At 35.8% G+C, this 20,162-nt stretch overlaps 1 protein-coding gene across 1 annotated transcript; it reads left to right on the top strand.

Annotated features, from left to right (window-relative positions):
• The first annotated feature begins 113 nt into the window (after nt 1-113).
• slc6a18 (solute carrier family 6 member 18) lies at nt 114-17,421 on the top strand. Its single transcript, XM_066715992.1, has 12 exons — nt 114-410; nt 4,363-4,503; nt 6,640-6,777; nt 9,063-9,244; nt 9,936-10,046; nt 10,190-10,302; nt 10,458-10,586; nt 13,254-13,410; nt 14,129-14,333; nt 14,929-15,088; nt 15,356-15,518; nt 16,459-17,421. Exons 1-12 carry the CDS (start codon nt 236-238, stop codon nt 16,654-16,656), a joined length of 1,872 nt encoding a protein of 623 aa, XP_066572089.1. The 5' UTR covers nt 114-235; the 3' UTR covers nt 16,657-17,421.
• The last annotated feature ends 2,741 nt before the right edge of the window (nt 17,422-20,162 follow it).

The raw sequence follows: 20,162 nt of genomic DNA, 5'->3' as shown, positions 1-20,162 counted from the left end.
CACATTTACCCACACATTTACATTCATCAGGGATTTTTTATTTTTTTTCTTCTCAATCCTGGCATACAACACTGACGCCCAAAACCACAAGCTCCTCCTCAATAGAAAAAAGAAATGGTATGAGTATATTATGCTGTGTGTATGTACAGAACCCCTTCCAAATCAGAGTACATGGTAAATGAGAAAACTGAAATTATCCCACAACAGTAAATTGGAACTGGATTAACACTACAGGATGAACACAAATACTGAGCAATCCAGTGATGTGACCAAGGTGGAAGAAAGCAAAACAGATGATGAAAGGCCAAAATGGGACAATAAGGTTCAATATCTCTTAACCTGTATTGGATTTGCTGTGGGTCTGGGGAATGTTTGGCGTTTCCCTTACCTGTGCCAGGTATATGGTGGAGGTAAGTACTGCTGAGTGATTGAGAGACTTGCCTGAAAAACACACTACTAAATTTTCCACTGCTCTTGTAATATACTTCAACTATGAAGGTAAACATCACAACACATACAGATTTTTACATAGATGTATTACAAATTTTGAATGGAGACCACCTCAAAGCATTGTTAGCTTCTCAGCAAAAAGTTTCAAAGATTACCTGTGATATATAATTTTTGTTATCATTGGAATATAATCAATTACAATATTTTTTCCTATTCCTATTTCCTATTAATCATTTGCACAGTCAATGTGTGCCTTAGTCACTGCCATTCATTTACTAAACCAAAGTGACTTTAACAGTAACAAACGTTTGACCACTAGTGTGCATATCTTATATTTTTGCTACTAGTTGCTTATGCTTGTTGTAAAGATCTGCTACCAAGTTTCACAGTTGTATATGCGTGTTTTATGAGTGTCTCCAGTTTCCAAGAAGAGATCAGACTTCAGCTTGTTCCTATGTTTAGACAGAAACTAAAATGTTGCTTGACAGAATTATCTTGTTGAAAACGGCCCTGAATATTAGCATAACAGTGGAATTACCAATCTCTTCTCACAGATGTTGGTAATATTTCATAATTTAGGTTTCTGTTATAAAAACAAGTCTATTGCACCAGTTCTAAAGCACACATTTTTAACACATGCAACATTTAGGGTACCAGTCTCCAACACTGGTCTTGGAGAGCTATACAATCTTCTGTATCAAACCAAGTTCTCTATTATAAATGATTGCCTCAATTACTCAAGATAAACATATTTTTTAGCCATTGAATTAAAGCATTCATAAATTATTGGAACTCTCCAATCCCAGGGTAGAAGGGTAACTTCATTCTTGAAATTCAGGGTTGTCCATATCAGTTCTGAGAGGTCTGCAATGGCTATTACACCATTACTAATCTGAATAACATTGACATGTGAGAAACAGTGTTTCCCAAGCAGTGGACAATCAGGCTTTATCAAGTTACTTTTCCAAAAAGTATGAATGAATAAATAAATAGGAATTAATTAACATGTAAAACGTTTATTCCAGTGTTAAATGGCTCCACGCATTGAGACAAGATCATGTTTTTCCATTGAAAGCAATTTGTGAATTCATGTTTGCAATGAGGGGGTGTCCTTAGACTGGAAAATTTGGGGAAACACTGGCTTTACAGAGCAAGCGTACCATCAGTTTCAGAATTTTTAAAATCTGTGCATATGTCAAGCCATAAACTGTAAAGAATTCAAAAAGGTGTAAAATATATACATTGTATAAATAAGTAAACAATTTTACTAATCCAGAAAGATTAACCAAAAATCCTGCTGCTCTCTCTAATCTCTTTACTTGAGAAACCATTCTCATGATGTTGTTTAACCATAATTATGGCAGTCCCTGTCCCCAGGGAGATGTCTAAACTTTGATTAAACTGTAATAAACTTCAGTAATTCATATTTAATTATTACAGCAGGTGTGAGATTTGTTAATAGAAAAAAATATTAATATTATTATTATTATTATTATTATTATTATTATTATTATTATTATTATTATTATTATTGTTGTTGTTGTTGTTGTTGTTGTTGTTGTTGAAAACTCACATTCATATAAATACAGTAGAGTAGCATAAAACAAATATACAATGTATGTATGTATACAAAATACACTGGTGTAGGACTATACTGTAAAGAAAAATGCAGGAATTAGAAAGCATGTAAGAGATCTAAGAAGAAAACAAATGTTTGATGATTCAGTTGTGGGCAGTGTGAATTTGAACTGTTGGTGATTACAGCACACAGGTTGCAAAACACAGGGTAAACAAGTGTATTCAGGATGACCCAGAAGAGATAGTGCAGTCCTGAAATTCCTAGGCAGATTATTCAAAATGAATTGACATATTTTGAAATATAGTATGTACACTATACCAAATACCTACTTGTGTGCATGGTGATGATCAATATTCTATGAGAAGTAATTTAGAAATGTTTGCAAATTATAATACCATGGCCTCAAATTACTATGAACAGAATACCCAGTCTTGGTTGCTATGTAATTGGTTCCAATGATGCTCTATAGTGTTTGCCCAATTCTTGTTCCATAGAATATCTCACTAAATATGCATACGTGACATGCCTGCTTCTTTGAAATTCATGTGTTGAGAAAGGGAGCTAGGCCAGTTGCAGAGGAGCATGACAAAAATACTATTACAGTTGCTTTTTCTGCAGTATGGTTTGATTCTTGTTTTCAAACACATCCTAAATCTAAGATAAAAGGAATCATGTTATTTTCTGGAGTAACTTGTAGCTGCGTAGCTTTTATTGAACAACCAGTATAAAAAAAAGTTTAACTGGAGTCCAGAAAAAATGACTATCCATTCCTTGCACTTGAGCATCATTATAACTTTCAAGTGATCTTACAATGGAATAGTTTTCTCCTGGTTTCATTTTTTTAATTTGTTCCAAACAAACAAAAAAATAACCCTATCTGATAAATTCAGGAAGAGTAAATGTTTGATCATTTTCAAGTCCAAAGTACTTCATTTTAGAATGTGCTAATCAATGAATAAACATGGGAGTACACAGTTATGTGCAGTGCATACAGTCACAAGAAGCATCTGTGCCTCAAGCAGGGAAATCTGTATACTATAAAATGTGGCTGGTCTTGTTGAAGTGTTTTTGCTCACAGTTAGACCACGGCACACAACAATGATCAGGGTGTCGCAAAAAGTTATGGGCATATAGTGATAACAGGCAGATTGCTTGAAAGACCCAATTCATGAACTTCATTTGTATCAGTTCTGTTGTGTTTGAAGTCTACTGGTAATTCACTTATGTGTTTTTTTTATTTTTGGGATTAGTATTTGATAGTCAACTTTATTTGCTTCTATGATCCAGGAGAGATGAAGACATAATACATGCACGGTTAGGCCATTTCCTTCTTTTGACACACAGAACACATATCAGGGAGGGAGGACTAATACAACACCCACTGATAATACTAACTAGTAAACAGCAGGAATCCCGATGTGGGACAAGCCCAGGATACTGTAACCATCGTCCATTGTTAAAATAGTTATTCCAGTCACTTAATAGGGAATATGCAGGTTGCATTGAATACAAATTGAAATTCCCAGATGTTTTCCATTTGACACAGTTAATATAACACAACTGCATAACAACACTGAAATGTATATTCCACCCTCAGTCCCACTCCACTTTATTTTAACCCACTCCATGAGTGAGATCAGCCATGTATTAACTTTGAAATCTAATGTACCTTTTACTTTGCAAACAGTTAGTATGGGAAAACCTTTGAGAAGCAATCAACCAAAGAGCACCTCAAAATGGTCAGCTATACAATGAGAATTATTTGTAAATCAAAAATAATATTATCTTGTTGTTTTGGCACAATGATAGGAGTGATTAGGAGAATTGTGTGTTACCTAGTTACAACAACAGACTTAAATGCATCAAAGCATATTATTTTGTATATGATTAATGAAGCAAAGCTACTGTGGTCAGAAAATATTGATATTTCAAAGTAAACTAAAATGTATTCAATGCAGTTGCTAAGTCCCTACAGAGCAGTGCATGTGAAAAGGTCTCTGACAAACAGCTTGGTTAAATATTTAATATGAATGAACATTAGGTTGAATAAAAGCTTGCAGGTAACACTTTACAATAATGGCCACCAGTTCTGAATCAATTAAAGTATGAATAATTTTTTCAACTGCCATTTATAATGACCACCATATTCTAGGCTGTAAATCATCTTGGAAATTGAATCACGTTAAAGTTAATTTTTTGGCATATTTTCATATCATATCAAAGGGTTAGACACATATAAACAAGTTGGATTATTTATGGTACACAGTAATATTTTGTCTATGAGTTGCATGCATTGCACTCTTAATTCTTAAAGCTCTAATTTGCCTTTCCAGGAGCATTTCTGATCCCATACTTGATTGCACTGGTGTTTGAGGGACTGCCACTGCTGCATCTAGAGCTGGCTATTGGACAGCGTCTTCGCATGGGGAGCATCGGAGTATGGAACAGTATCTCTCCATACCTTGGAGGAGTAGGTACGTGGTCCAGGCATGTGGATTTTGCTACCCTGTCTGTGTTTTTCCTGCATTAGATCCATCACTGATTATGATTATTATGTAAATGAGTAGATGCTGAAAGACTCTGCTCTGGTCAAAAACAAACTTTACTGGAAACTATGTATTCATTTTTTCTAACAGCTGAAAATATTTTTTAATCATTAAGGTGACAAGATGACTTGAATTGTAAGAAACAAACCTGATGTCAGAGCAATTAAAGACTGGATGCACAGTTATGGTTTCAGTCATTGGTCTTTTTTATCACACTCACATATAGGCCTATACATAACCTTCATTTTCTGTTCTTTATCTTCAATAAAACTGTAATATGGGCTTAGGTTAGATAAAAATGTATATCCCAGACTAATATAAACACAAGGAGTGCTGATAATGTATTGAAAGAATAAAAGACGGACAATAATAAAAGACTGTTATGGACAGAAATGCATTGAAACCACAAAACTAACTTCTGTTTTTTTTACTCGGCTGCAACAGCAAACATATTGACCACAGCCATTGCTGCAAATAATGTATTTAAAGGGGCTCAGGGAACTAATGTAAATATTAATATGAACCACCTGAATTATTTAGTAATATTAAGACAATAACGAGAAAATGTGTTGAATCCACAAACACCCCCGCCTTTCATCAGATCCAACTGCAAGTATACTCACCTAAAGGATTATTAGGAACACCTGTTCAATTTCTCATTAATGCAATTATCTAACCGACCAATCAGATGGCAGTTGCTTCAATGCATTTAGGGGTGTGGACCTGGTCAAGACAATCTCCTGAACTCCAAACTGAATGTCTGAATGGGAAAGAAAGGTGATTTAAGCAATTTTGAGCATGGCATGGTTGTTGGTGCCAGATGGGCTGGTCTGAGTATTTCACAATCTGCTCAGTTACTGGGATTTTCACGCACAACCATTTCTAGGGTTTACAAAGAATGGTGTGAAAAGGGAAAAACATCCAGTATGCGGCAGTCCTGTGGGCGAAAATGCCTTGATGTTGCTAGAGGTCAGAGGAGAATGGGCCGACTGATTCAAGCTGATAGAAGAGCAACTTTGACTGAAATAACCACTCGTTACAACCGAGGTACGCAGCAAAGCATTTGTGAAGCCACAACACGTACAACCTTGAGGCGGATGGGCTACAACAGCAGAAGACCCCACCGGGTACCACTCATCTTCACTACAAATAGGAAAAAGAGGCTACAATTTGCACAAGCTCACCAAAATTGGACAGTTAAATACTGGAAAAATGTTGCCTGGTCTGATGAGTCTCGATTTCTGTTGAGACATTCAGATGGTAGAGTCAGAATTTGGCGTAAACAGAATGAGAACATGGATCCATCATGCCTTGTTACCACTGTGCAGGCTGGTGGTGGTGGTGGTGTAATGGTGTGGGGGATGTTTTCTTGGCACACTTTAGGCCCCTTAGTGCCAATTGGGCATCGTTTAAATGCCACGGCCTACCTGAGCATTGTTTCTGACCATGTCCATCCCTTTATGACCACCATGTACCCATCCTCTGATGGCTACTTCCAGCAGGATAATGCACCATGTCACAAAGGTCGAATCATTTCAAATTGGTTTCTTGAACATGACAATGAGTTCACTGTACTAAACTGGCCCCCACAGTCACCAGATCTCAACCCAATAGAGCATCTTTGGGATGTGGTGGAACGGGAGCTTCGTGCCCTGGATGTGCATCCCACAAATCTCCATCAACTGCAAGATGCTATCCTATCAATATGGGCCAACATTTCTAAAGAATGCTTTCAGCACCATGTTGAATCAATGCCACGTAGAATTAAGGCAGTTCTGAAGGCGAAAGGGGGTCAAACACAATATTAGTATTGTGTTCCTAATAATCCTTTAGGTGAGTGTATATTGACCACTGCCAATATTTAAGTAATGCAAATAACGTACTAAAAGTGGCACAGAGAACTAATGTAAATATTATTACGAACCACTTAATTTATTTAGTAATAATAATGTTTAGACATTATGAAATATGAATACATATGTAGGTAGAGGTTTGGAATAATTACTAATGTAACTGGATAACATGTTGTCAAAACCAGTTTATATATATATTTTTTGTTCATAGGTGTGGGCTCTCTTATTACTTCCTTTCTGGTTGGTCTCTTCTACAACACCATTCTGGCCTGGGTTCTGTGGTATTTCTTCCACTCATTCCAAGATCCTTTGCCCTGGAGGGACTGTCCTGTGAATGCAAACCACACAGGTACGAACAATCAAAGCTTAAAGTGCTTTGGATATCAGGCCTTGGACATACAATAATTTGTCACACTTTACAATAAGTCCCCGGTATAACTCATGAATTAATATATGAATAACACAGGATGAACACATGAATACAGTGAGGGAAAAAAGTATTTGATCCCCTGCTGATTTTGTACGTTTGCCCACTGACAAAGAAATGATCAGTCTATAATTTTAATGGTAGGTTTATTTTAACAGTGAGAGACAGAATAACAACAAAAAAATCCAGAAAAACACATTTCAAAAAAGTTATAAATTGATTTGCATGTTAATGAGTGAAATAAGTATTTGTCCCCTTCGACTTAGTACTTGGTGGCAAAACCCTTGTTGGCAATCACAGAGGTCAGATGTTTCCTGTAGTTGGCAACCAGGTTTGCACACATCTCAGGAGGGATTTTGTCCCACTCCTCTTTGCAGATTCTCTCCAAGTCATTAAGGTTTCGAGGCTGATGTTTGGCAACTCGAACTTTCAGCTCCCTCCACAGATTTTCTATGGGATTAAGGTCTGGAGACTAGCTAGGCCACTCCAGGACCTTAATGTGCTTCTTCTTGAGCCACTCCTTTGTTGCCTTGGCTGTGTGTTTTGGGTCATTGTCATGCGGGAATACGCATCCATGACCCATTTTCAATGCCCTGGCTGCGGGAAGGAGGTTCTCACCAAAGATTTGACGGTACATGGCCCCGTCCATCGTCCCTTTGATGCGGTGCAGTTGTCCTGTCCCCTTAGCAGAAAAACACCCCCAAAACATAATGTTTCCACCTCCATGTTTGACGGTGTTCTTGAGGTCATTCCTCCTCCTCCAAACACGGCAAGTTGAGTTGATGCCAAAGAGCTCGATTTTGGTCTCATCTGACCACAATACTTTCACCCAGTTCTACTCTGAATCATTCAGATGTTCATTGGCAAACTTCAGACGGGCCTGTACATGTGCTTTCTTGAGCACGGGGACCTTGCGGGCGCTGCAGGATTTCAGTCCTTCACGGCGTAGTGTGTTACCAATTGTTTTCTTGGTGACTATGGCCCCAGCTGCCTTGAGATCATTAACAAGATCCTCCCGTGTAGTTCTGGGCTGATTCCTCACCGTTCTCATTGAAACTCCACGAGGTGAGATCTTGCATGGAGCACCAGACTGAGGGAGACTGACAGTTATTTTGTGTTTCTCCATTTGCGAATAATCGCACCAACTGTTGTCACCTTCTCACCAAGCTGCTTGGCGATGGTCTTGTAGCCCATTCCAGCCTTGTGTAGGTCTACAATCTTGTCCCTGACATCCTTGGACAGCTCTTTGGTCTTGGCCATGGTGGAGAGTTTGGAATCTGATTAATTGATTGCTTCTGTGGACAGGTGTCTTTTATACAGGTAACGAGCTGAGATTAGGAGCACTCTCTTAAAGGGAGTGCTCCTAATCTCAGCTCGTTACCTGTATAAAAGACACCTGGGAGCAAGAAATCTTGCTGATTGATAGGGGATCAAATACTTATTTCCCTCATTAACATGCAAATCAATTTATAACTTTTTTGAAATGCGTTTTTCTGGATTTTTTTGCTGTTATTCTGTCTCTCACTGTTAAAATACACCTACCATTAAAATTATAGACTGATCATTTCTTTGTCAGTGGGCAAACGTACAAAATCAGCAGGGGATCAAATACTTTTTTCCCTCACTCTATGTCATGCACTTCATCTGAGTTCTTATGTTAATCACATTCAGTTTCAAGGTTAGGGTTAGGGTTAGGGATAGGGTTAGGGTAAGTGCCGGTTCATATGCTCAACATCAGAACTCAGATGATGTTCATGATGTATTGATGTTTAAATCCTATAGTATTCATATATTAATTAATATACCGGAACCTTATTGTAAAGTGTTACCCAATAATTTATGTTGTAATATAGTCCTTTTGCACTGTATGGGAACTGCAGAGGTAGAACACAAATTAAGATGTGCAGGGTGAAAAACATGCAGTGGGCTTAGACCATTACAGGTCCAGAAGGCATTTTGAACTATTGTATATCCACACCCGCTTAAGATTTTGAAAATGTCTCACAATATTCCAGTTCAGCACGTAAGCTCAATGATGTAATTAAGAGCTCAGGCAATGCAGAAATGTACGTAGCTTTTGTAAACTGGTGTAATGCAGATCTGTTTTAGACAAAATAGAGATAATTAGTATTTTTGCCCTCAGAAACCATCATAGTGTTTTTTTTTCCCTATAAGCACTTTTGTAAAATGGTGTTACTTTGTTTCAGGATATGTTGAAGAATGTATGAAAAGCACTCCAGTAAACTATTTCTGGTACAGGAAGACACTCAATATCACACCTGACATTGAAATTACTGGGTCCCTGCAGTGGTGGATGGTTCTGTGTCTGGCATCTGCATGGGGCATTGTGTACATCTGCTTCATCCGAGGCATCGAGACTATTGGAAAGGTGAAATCTCTGACTTGCCAATTAGAAATGAAAGAGATGAATGAAAAATGACACACCTTGAGTAAACAAAGGTGTTTCAGCTATTCATGACAACTTTTGTACTAACACGAGAGACATAGATACGCCCTAGCCCCGAAAAGTGCAATGTCAAATAATCTTATTATCAGGCAATAGATTATAGTTCAAACAGTAGAGCTATAGCACTGTAAGATGCTTAAGCCTTAGAGAACTCTGTCCTCTCACCTTTGAGCATAAATGCTCAACACAGCAGGTATTATAAAGTATAAAATATATATTGCTGATGTTAAAATGTCAAAAGGAGCCAAAGGTGAGGTGAAAATACTCAGGAAGGAAGAACTGGACTTCATCATGAATTTGCATTTATCATTTTGATAACATGTAATAGAATGTTAAGTTCCTGATCTGGAAAAAATTATGTTGAATGAGGGAGATAATATTAATAAATATGGATTTGCAAATATATGTTTACACTATATGAACTGACTGAGTTTTTTAGAGATTCACAATCACTTCATATACAATTATTTGGGAATTACAGGTACATAAAGTTATTGTATAATGTAGCTACCTATCTTTATTATAACAACACTCTTCTCCTTAAAGTGAATACAATTACAAATTAATTTTAAAAATGTGTTTCCAACAGTCTAATGTTTGTAATTTTTTTTAGGCTGTATATGTCACTGCGACATTCCCCTACCTGGTCCTCACCATCTTTCTTATCCGAGCGCTGACACTTCCTGGGGCAGCTGATGGCCTGGTGTATCTTTTCACCCCTCAAGTGAGTATCTTACACTGATTAATAATAATAATAATAATAATAATAATAATAATAATAATAATAATAATTAAATGAAGAGTATGCTGGATCTTGTGAAGATTTAACCCCCGTCTGTAATTTCACCATTTATTTATTTATTTCAGTGGGAGACACTCAAAGAACCCCAAGTTTGGCTCGATGCTGCCACCCAGATTTTTTTCTCTTTGTCACTGGCTTTTGGAGGACTCATTGCATTTTCCAGCTACAATCCCCAAAAGTAAGTTGTGTATCACTTTATCATCAGAAACTCCTCAATCTTTAGGGGTGCTTAAAAATATTTTGTCCCATACAAATGTTTTCTGTATTCTTTCATGGCTAAAGCATAGTTGAGTGAAGGAACGCAACATTTTTATTTTTTGTGATCTCTTTCAGAAATAACTGTGAAAGGGATGCATTGATCGTTGGAATTATAAACAGTGCCACGTCTATCTACGCATCCATTCCCGTGTTTTCCATCCTTGGTTTCAAGGCTAACTCACTCTTTAATGATTGCTTGAGTAGGTGAGTTACATTACAAAAAACATCTGATCGCCATTAGTATTGTTATACAAAATACAAATTTTAAAAATATTAAATACTTATAGCTTTTCTGCTGGCTTCAGACCTTGATTCTGGCTTCTTTTCAACTCATAAAGGGGGAAAATGTTAACATGACAGACATATTACAAATTACATGGTTCAAATTAGTACCTACTGTTATATAGTCATTCACTTTTTATGTTAATATGTATCCCTAGAAAGAGCTTTAACAAAATTACACATTGTTTTGTGAGGACACTGTGATCTATTAAATAGTGAACGTGAAAATTAATTCAGCCAATGAACAACATCATTTCCAAAACAGGCATAAGACCTTGGTCTCAAACTGATTCTTTAAGCCTGAATTATATGTCAGAAATTACTTTGTTTATTGAAAAAAAGTGGATACATTATACTTTTATACTAATACATCGAAACAAGTTTATTATTATACATGAAACCCAGTGGGAAAATCTGCTACCAACTTCTTATTTTGCATGTTCTGAAGATCACATTTTTACAAATTCCTGTGAAAGGTGAATCATTTATTTTCCTTTGAAACCCCAAAGACCCAAGGAGTGGTCAGTCACCAGTCAATGAGCCAAGTTCCAGCAATCAAAATAGTTTTATTTATTCAGGGGGAGAACTCTCTATGTCAATCAGTACAGAAATAACACTCTCAACTTTCTGTGGTTACGACAACACTTCATATTTTGTTTTGTCTCTGTGGCATGATTGACCAGAGAAAGTACTTCGCATAAAATGTTCTAACTTTTCTTTCAAACCTACCCACCCACACAGCTTTACTTGATCAAAAAGCATATTTCCTAGAAGATGACCACATAGAAAATAGGAAGATTACATCATGAACTTTGGAGGTGACTTGGAAAAGAGAAGCTGTAGATTGTAGCAAGTGGAAATATTTGGGGAGGCCTTCATCCAGCAGAGGACTGATAGGTTGATGGTGATGGTAATAAAATACATTATAAGATTGTGTATATCAATCCTATTGATATACTTTTACACCAAGAAATGTCATGGTGTACATTTAAGCAGGCTGAAAGTTTTAGCTAAAGTTCCCAGCTCTGTGCAACATATTTCTTCCTATACTACCCTGAAAACCCCACTACGTTTGCCCTACTGAACATTCGTTCTCTCAATAGCAAGTCACTGTGGGTTTATGATGCTATCATAGATAAGAATTTTGATGTGATGTGTTTAACTGAAACCTGGCAGCAGCCAAATGATTGTATGGTGCTTAATCAAGCTACACCTCCAGGTTTTGTGTACCTATAAAAACCTAGATCTGTGGGTAGAGGTGGGGGTCTTGCTGTTATCTATTTTGCTGACTTTAAGCTTAAAGTAATTTCTATACCAAATGTTACTTCATTTGAATGTTAGGCTTTTAGACTGGCTGGTCCTCGATCTCTGCATTTATCGCTCTCCAAAACCCTCATCAGTTTTCATCTCTTAGCTCTCTGAGGTCCTCACAATTACTCGAAACTCATTAGTAATGGCCAAGGTAATTCAATAACTCTTTTCTCAACCATCAATAAATACTCCAGCCCCTGGATTCACCTCCCCTTACATGGTTTATTTTGCTCTGTAGTAAGTTTGTGGAACTTCTTTCCTGTGGACACAGACCATACCTGAAATAACTGCTGTTATGCCCATTGTAAGAAAACAAGGACTGGGTTGGTAACAACTACCAGCCAATCTCCAAAATCCCATTTCTAGGCAAAATCCTGGAGCGAGCAGTTTCAAGCACAGCGTTACATGACCAACCAAGATTTATATGAACCATTTGAATCAGGGTTTCGCGCCAAGCACAGTACAAACACCTTATTGGTAAAATGTATCAATGACCTTCTTATTGCTGCTGATTCTAGTTGCTTATATAGTCTTATTCTCCTTGATATTTCTGCTGCATTTGATATGGTCTGTCATAGAATACTATTCGATTGCATGGAAGCAGACTTGGGCATTTCAGGAATGCCACTCAACTGGTTCCCGTTCTACTGGCTGATTGGAAGCAGTCTGTGTCCATCGGAAATTTCAAATCCCCTCCTATCTCTGTTAATCAAGGCGTGCCTCAAGGCTCTGTGCTTGGACCATTGCTGTTTACTTTTACATGCTTCCCCTGGGTCAGATCATCCGCCAACATGGTCTTAATTTCCACTGCTATATGGATGACACGTTATATACCCACCAAACTTACCTCTTAACTTCCTCCATCCTCTTTGATTAACTGTAGGATGTCAAACACTGGATGACATATAACCTACTTAAACTAAACAGCAATAAAACTGATGTGATGTTAGTGGCTCCCAAGGCCCTTCTCAAAAAACATGATTGTGCACAATTGGGGTGAGGGCTTTCAAGTGCTGCTACAACAAAACAAAACAAAACTTTGGATTTCTCTTCCTCCAGTGATCCGTAACTCTGATTCTATTGCCACTTAAAAAAAAAAAATCAAACCCAATCTATTCAGATGGGTTTTCCCTTTAGCTTAGTTCAGTTTTATTTAGCTCTAGCTTAATACATTTTTTTGTATTATTATTTATTTTTCGTACAATGTCCTTGGGTCTATTGAAAGGCACATTAAATTCCATGTATACATAAAATATATATATGTTTTCTTTTTGACAGCAACATCTTGACTATTACCAATGCATTTAATATTGGAGATCAAAACGTGACACTAGAGAACTACAATGACTGGCTGGAATATCTAAATCACACTGATTCACAAAAACTCCAGAACCTTGAGTTGAAGCACTGCAGTCTTCAAACATATCTTGATGAGGTATGAGCAATTCTCCATATTGTCCTACAACTGCCTTGAAGGGCTTGATCTACAGTCAAGAATTCTGTAAAATTCCTTTAGAGGAAGGTTTTCTGGCAGCAATCTATAATCTAAGCTTATAAAAGTTAAGGTATAACTCACTTGGTCTTTAAGACAGGATTATCAAACCATACTGTTCAGGAAAAGAGTATCAACTCTGACTATCAATGATTTGCTTTAAGATTTACACATGAGAGAACAGGAATTTAACCTCAAAGAAGCCCTTAACATAAATGTACCTCCACAACACACATGCTTTTTGAAGAATGACATGGAGATTCTAATATGACTGCCTTTAAGTGTATTTTCTATTTTAATTCATGGTCTTAATTCATATCCCTGAGACAAAGCATGTTTTTTTGGAAGAACTGGAATAAATTTACATGCAAACCAAGTGTAAGATTATTCTTAACTGATATTGTTTCCATGAAAACAAATAATTTTCACAAATAATTATGATTGCAAACTGACCCCATGATCTGAGAACACATGGTTTTTATACCTGCATCTTAACCAAAGACTGGCACAGGTGTTACTCAAATAAACTGCAGGGAAGTATGGCCCTTGGTTTGACATCTCATGTCACCCTTTATGAGTGGGATTTACCAGACCAAATGATAGCATGACAAGTGCACATCTTTTCTGTCTGTTCTCACGCCTTACTTTTCCTGCTCCTCAGAGTGCCTCTGGTACTGGACTGGCCTTCATTGTCTTCACAGAGGCCGTAATTAAGATGCCAGGCTCACAGGTGTGGGCAGTGCTGTTTTTTGTCATGCTCTTCAGCCTCGGTCTTTCCTCCATGTTTGGAAACCTTGAAGGAGTCCTCACTCCTCTTTTAGATCTCCACATGGTGCCCAAATGGATGCCGAAGGAGGCATTTACGGGTAAGCAGGCATTAAGGGGTAATGGGGTAACGTCAATATGAAAAGAATAATCAACAGATTACAGTATATAAGGTATGTGCAAGAAGATAAGAATGGTCTACAGGTATAATCTAAGGAGATGAGTTTTATAGAGGTGTTAAATAATCTACAGTCCTAATGCTCATGTGCAGGTTATTCCAGCACTGTGGCAAGAGAGGAGAAAGCGTGGGTCTGGAGAGTATGACATTGAAGGGAAGGCAAACCCACTACAACTCAATATCAGTTTCACCTAAGAACAAACTAAGAAACCTTTACCCACTTTCTTCTGTTTTGTGAATTACTATCAAAAATACTCTATATTTACCTTTTCATTTGATGTTAAGCAAAGATTAGAAATTGCACAGTAAGTAGTTATGAGCAAATATACTTTGTGTAAATTTGACTTTACAGAACATGTGTTAGTAAAAGTGTGTTGTAAAAGCATGTTGACTGTGGTAACTTTGAACACTTTTTTGTATACTAAGCACTTTATGGAATTATGTGTTTACCTAATTATTAGATAAAGAAAAAATAATCTTTCTTCACACTTATAGTTGTTTTTTCTCTCTCTGTTTAGGGCTGATGTGTGTGGTTTCATTTTTAATAGCCTTGATTTTCACTCTTGGCTCTGGAAACTATTGGCTTGAGATTTTCAACACCTACGTGGGATCTTTGCCTCTGCTTATAATAGCATTCTTTGAGATCATAGCTGTGGTTTATATTTATGGCATAAAAAGGTGAGATCCTTAAAATGTTATGAATTTGAAAGTACTTGTCCTGAATCAAATACAGTGGGAAATATAAAAAATATGAATTTAACTTTTATGTAGAACTGTGCATTTTATAATTTTTCTCCTCATCTATTCTGAATAAGAAGTGAATAAGCTTAACCTGAGAATTTATAAAACTGGCTAGCAGACATGTTTATCTATTCAAATGCTTAAGGTCTCATTCTGTTTTCAATACAAATAAAAAAGGCATTTTCTGATTTTTTGTCTTCCCAGATTTAACGATGATATAGAATGGATGACTGGGCGGCGGCCAAACTTATATTGGCAGATAACCTGGAGATTTATCAGTCCTTTGATGCTGTTAGTTGTCTTCCTGGCATATGTAGTTGTACAGGTGCAGCAGACACCAACTTACCCTGCTTGGAATCCAAACTATGTAAGTGCTTCACCAGCTGGTTAGGCCATCCATAACTTGTGGCAAAACTATATGTAAAAAGGGATGTTTCCAAAAGCTGTTCAAATGCAGTTCTAAGTGCACTAACAGGGCATCAAAGATAGCCTATTTTACAGTACACCTATGAAGGCAAAAGAAAAACAGTATTTTTTAATTGTTGTTTACATCTTACATAAACTAAACTAAGTTAAAAGTTTTAAAATGATCAGACTCGCTTTGAGAGAGCAGATATCTGATCACTCTAATATAGTATTATATAGTAATATGGAGCAAGTATGAAAAAATACATCATCATTTATGGGTGAAAACTCAAAGCAAATACAGTCAGGATCCACCAAAAGATCCTTAACTCTCCATTCCCATTATTGGGCTACATGTTTCCTGATGGCCTCACTCATAGCCTGTGACTGTGAGGTGCTCTTGGTGTGCCAAAAAACATATAGTTGTTAAATAAATGCTTTGCATCTAAAAGGTTTCCTGAATCAAATACAGGCAATATAGTTTGCATGAAATTAAATAAAACTCTTTACCCTTTTCTTACAACTACAAAGTGAAGACCAAGCTTCAATATGGTGGAGCCACCAAAGGCATTATTGAACATACAGCAAAATAAGCAATATGGGATATGGGAATTTCTAAATGTATTATTCATTTTGGATTATATCAGAACAAATAAATGATTAGCCCAATAACTGAATGATAAATTATAAATCTGTCACATTCCAAAGAACCAAGATATTCAAAATGTCACAAATATCACATTACAATGCATCTAACAGTGTTCTTCAGAAAGCTGTTAAGGAGAAAATGTTGATACGTGTATATGGAATATATTCTCAGTCCTTTATTTATAAAGTACATAAAAAATATGCATATATACATTTTATTCTATGTTACTGACAGACTTTAATTTCTTTTACAGATAAATTTCCCCACACCTCAAATACTGAAATACCCTAACTGGGTATTTGCAATTTGCGTGTTGCTGTCCACCGTTCCTTGTATTTTCATCCCTCTTGTAGCGCTGTACAGATTTATCAATTTCTTAAGAAGATATGTGGCTCGCAGGCGGAACCCCAATCCATACGTCAATGATGCATATGTAGCAGAAATTCAGTGATATTCACATTGACCTTTCTTATTATGACACTTGTCAGTTTCTATGTTGAGATTGCCAGTGGTGCTAGTTTTGAATTAGCATATTTCTGTGAAGGACAGTCTTAATGAACCCATCCCTTATTCCAGACACTCGACAAAACTCTGTTTCTGTATTTTATCACCAACCTCCTCTGCTTTCACCTTGAACTTTGCTTGTCTGAAGTGAATGGGACCCTCCAAATGTGTCCTACCTGCTGGTTTAACTGATCTGTAATACAAATGTGTATATTACTATTATAAAAGGCAATATGAGTTCCAGTGGATGGCAATCCAACAGGACAAATTCCCATAGTACACAATCTAAACAAAATAACACAGATAAAGTGTGAACAGTAAATAATAATGACTCAATTATTAAAGTGCAAGGGAATTTGTCCAGATAATTTCCAATGTCTTTGATGGAAGCATGGGTAGATGTAACACAAGCACATTCATTCACTGGGGAGTGTTAATATTATTCAGTGACCAATTAAATGCAATGTGGATTACTGTATTTTGTTGGTAGATGAGGATTTTGATTACTATTATTTTTCAAAGAAGGAGAAGAGTGATGTTAGTTTCATATTATTGTATTTTTAAGTGTCAAGTTCTTATCCTCTATGAGGTACACAATGTACGTGAAAATATATTTTTTAACTATTATAAGAATAATACACACGCTCAATTTTGTCATGCAAATTCAAATAAAATACAATACCAACAAATAAAATGTCATTTCTAAATATTACATTTGTATGCCTTGTTTGTCTTAAATGTAGACATGTACTTCACAAACCTGAGGAAAACAACAGAGCACAGAACTTCCTGCCACTAAAAAAAAAAGACATTTCAATATCTTTATATTAAAAAAAGACACAATATATAAATCATTGCATGTTTCTCTCAGTAGTCTCATGACAGAGCTGTGACTTTCAGTTGTTTAAATCATTTTTTGAATAATTGTCAATTCTAATTTATACTTTTTAGGGTGTTGGTAGAGGTTTCTTGTGGAATGATTTGAATATGGTCTTCACAGGTGTATTTGACAATAGGCATCAGTGTATTAGGAGCCAAATAACTGTTGGAAAATATTTGTATTATTTTTACATTATTAGCTCAATTATCATTGTCTATAAATCCATACTCTAATTCATTAGATGGATATTATTTGTATTGCTTTAGTTAAAGAACTACATGTTCTTATATTACATTGAAAAATAAATTCTAATAGTCAAAAATGAAATGTACATACATGCATAATTTCTCAGAAAGAAAACTGATACAATTATATTATGTGTCTTGAACATGGCCTCTAATTTTCCACTGTATATATCAGTCATTTTGTTGCTTTATATTCTAAAAAATATTATCCCATAATGACATATTCATTACAAATTTGCTCCACCGTGCAAAATAAGCCTTCACAATTGGTAACTTTACACCCCCGTTCCTCTCTATAACTCGATCTGATGTTTTGATATATCATGAAGTGTGCTGAACATGGTTATATCTCAACATCACAAATCTTGGAGTTGCCATACCCATTCAAGCTCAATATTGACAGGTGGTCAAACATTTAATTCTGCATTTTAGGGGCAAGGAGTAGTACATTTAGTAACATAGCTTCCTAAAACCACAGACCATTAACTAAAGTACGCAAACATACTCCCCATTACTGGTGTACATTAGTTGCCAGGATGAATTATATTCACTTTCAAAAACTGATTTAAATCTCTTCTAAAATAAAATTCTGTAAATGAAACAAAACCTGTTCAAATCCTCATCCTGGAACATACTCCTGCATATCGTACATCTATTTTAAGATGAAGATTAAGTAATGATACCTCTATTAATGAGTCCTCATGGGCTGTTTCCATTACCAAACTGTCTTTTTGTTATTTGCCTATATTTGGTGTATTATTGTGAAGTAGTTCAATTTGTTGTTGATTAACAGCAGCAGCAATACATATTTCATTTGTATATTCAAATTCTCAAGAACTTCCTTACAGCTTTGTTTTTAACTCCACTTTGGCAACAACAACTGAACGCACACTTTTTACATTCACCTAGAAATGTAATTGGCAAATAAAATCAGGACTTTCCCATATCAGTCTTTCCTGTTTGGAAAGCAGGTGTGTACAGATTTAAATGCGATACATTCTGAGCTTTTAATTTGGTAGCTGTAAGAAAAACAACACACTGTACACTAAACACATACTTCCAAATCTGTGACTTGGAATCATTCTGTGATTGATTTGTTTTTAACAGTTTTAAAGACAAAGCTGTTATCTCCAGATACGATTATTAGAACAGTTAAAAAAATATAAAGCAAACACATTTTTGTGGAGTATACTATAATTGGAAACAGTTTGCATCTTTGAAGCTACATGTAGAGAACAATTCTACATAAACACTATTCTATTTAATAAATATATTTATCAGTTTGGGGGACAAACATGTTTTCAGAGGTGTGAAAGTCACATGTTTAATGATTACAAGGGGGGAAAAAGTACTTCCAGGCAAAGTACAACCTCTGTCAAAGTTTGATTTCCATGATGCACCCATAGCTGGTGATATTTTGAATAATAAGGAATTTCAAACTTTTGTCCCCACCATTTTGACAACAATTGTAAATGTAATGTGAAAAGCAATGTTTAATCAATCTTAATCTAGACATTGTTGAAGGTTTTCAGGTAAACAAATGTAAAACACTGAGCTACAACCATGTATTTGTAGAGTATAAAGAGCATGCATTTGATGTTGTATGTTGGTTCCACATCTATCGCCTTGCCTTCAAAGGGAATTGCATCTCTGCAGATCTTTGAATGTGTATGGTTATCTGTAATGCTGTATTAGTGGATTTATTTGTAAAGACTTATTATAGTATTCTAAAAAAAATATATATATAAATTGAAATAATTAAATATATTTGTATAGATTGTGCACACAGTGGGATATACAGTGGTTTATAGATTGTTGGTAAAATATATTACATTGAATAGTTACTTTATTCTGTTGATTTAAATTATATCAAATTAATAACATTACATTATTTAGTAATTTGACATTTATCTGAATTGATTTATATTGGTGTACATTTTAAAATGCAGTGCAACATTTAAAGATACTAGTGGTTAAAAGGTGCAGTAATTACCTCTAAACCTCTAAAACAACACTTACAAACTATCACAAATAATCCTGAAAAAGTAGGAAACAGTGCACTTAGAATTATCAGAAAACCTCTAAACACAAAAAAGTGCAATTTTGTAAAAAGGATTTCACTTATCTGATTCTCTCAGTATAAAATGATATACCGCAGGTTACAAAAATCTCTACATTCAGTATATTTTCTTACATCTTACATATTATCAATACTAGAACTTCTCACAAGACCTACTGAGAACTAAACACCAGGTAATAAATAAATAAATAAATAAATAAATAAATAAATAAATAAAAACAAACAAGGCAGTTCTAACAGCTATAACC

Source organism: Amia ocellicauda, chromosome 10 (assembly GCF_036373705.1).
Source record: "Amia ocellicauda isolate fAmiCal2 chromosome 10, fAmiCal2.hap1, whole genome shotgun sequence".
Classification (NCBI taxonomy): Eukaryota; Metazoa; Chordata; class Actinopteri; order Amiiformes; family Amiidae; genus Amia; species Amia ocellicauda.
This window is presented reverse-complemented; position numbering and strand designations above follow the sequence as displayed.

Excerpts from the sequence above, each read along its gene's own strand:
- slc6a18 (XM_066715992.1), top strand. The coding sequence starts at position 236 with ATGAACACAAATACTGAGCAATCCAGTGATGTGACCAAGGTGGAAGAA. Across the intron at positions 9,245-9,935 it reads GCATCGAGACTATTGGAAAG|GCTGTATATGTCACTGCGAC; the intron begins GTGAAATCTCTG and ends AATTTTTTTTAG. Across the intron at positions 10,303-10,457 it reads TCCAGCTACAATCCCCAAAA|AAATAACTGTGAAAGGGATG; the intron begins GTAAGTTGTGTA and ends GATCTCTTTCAG.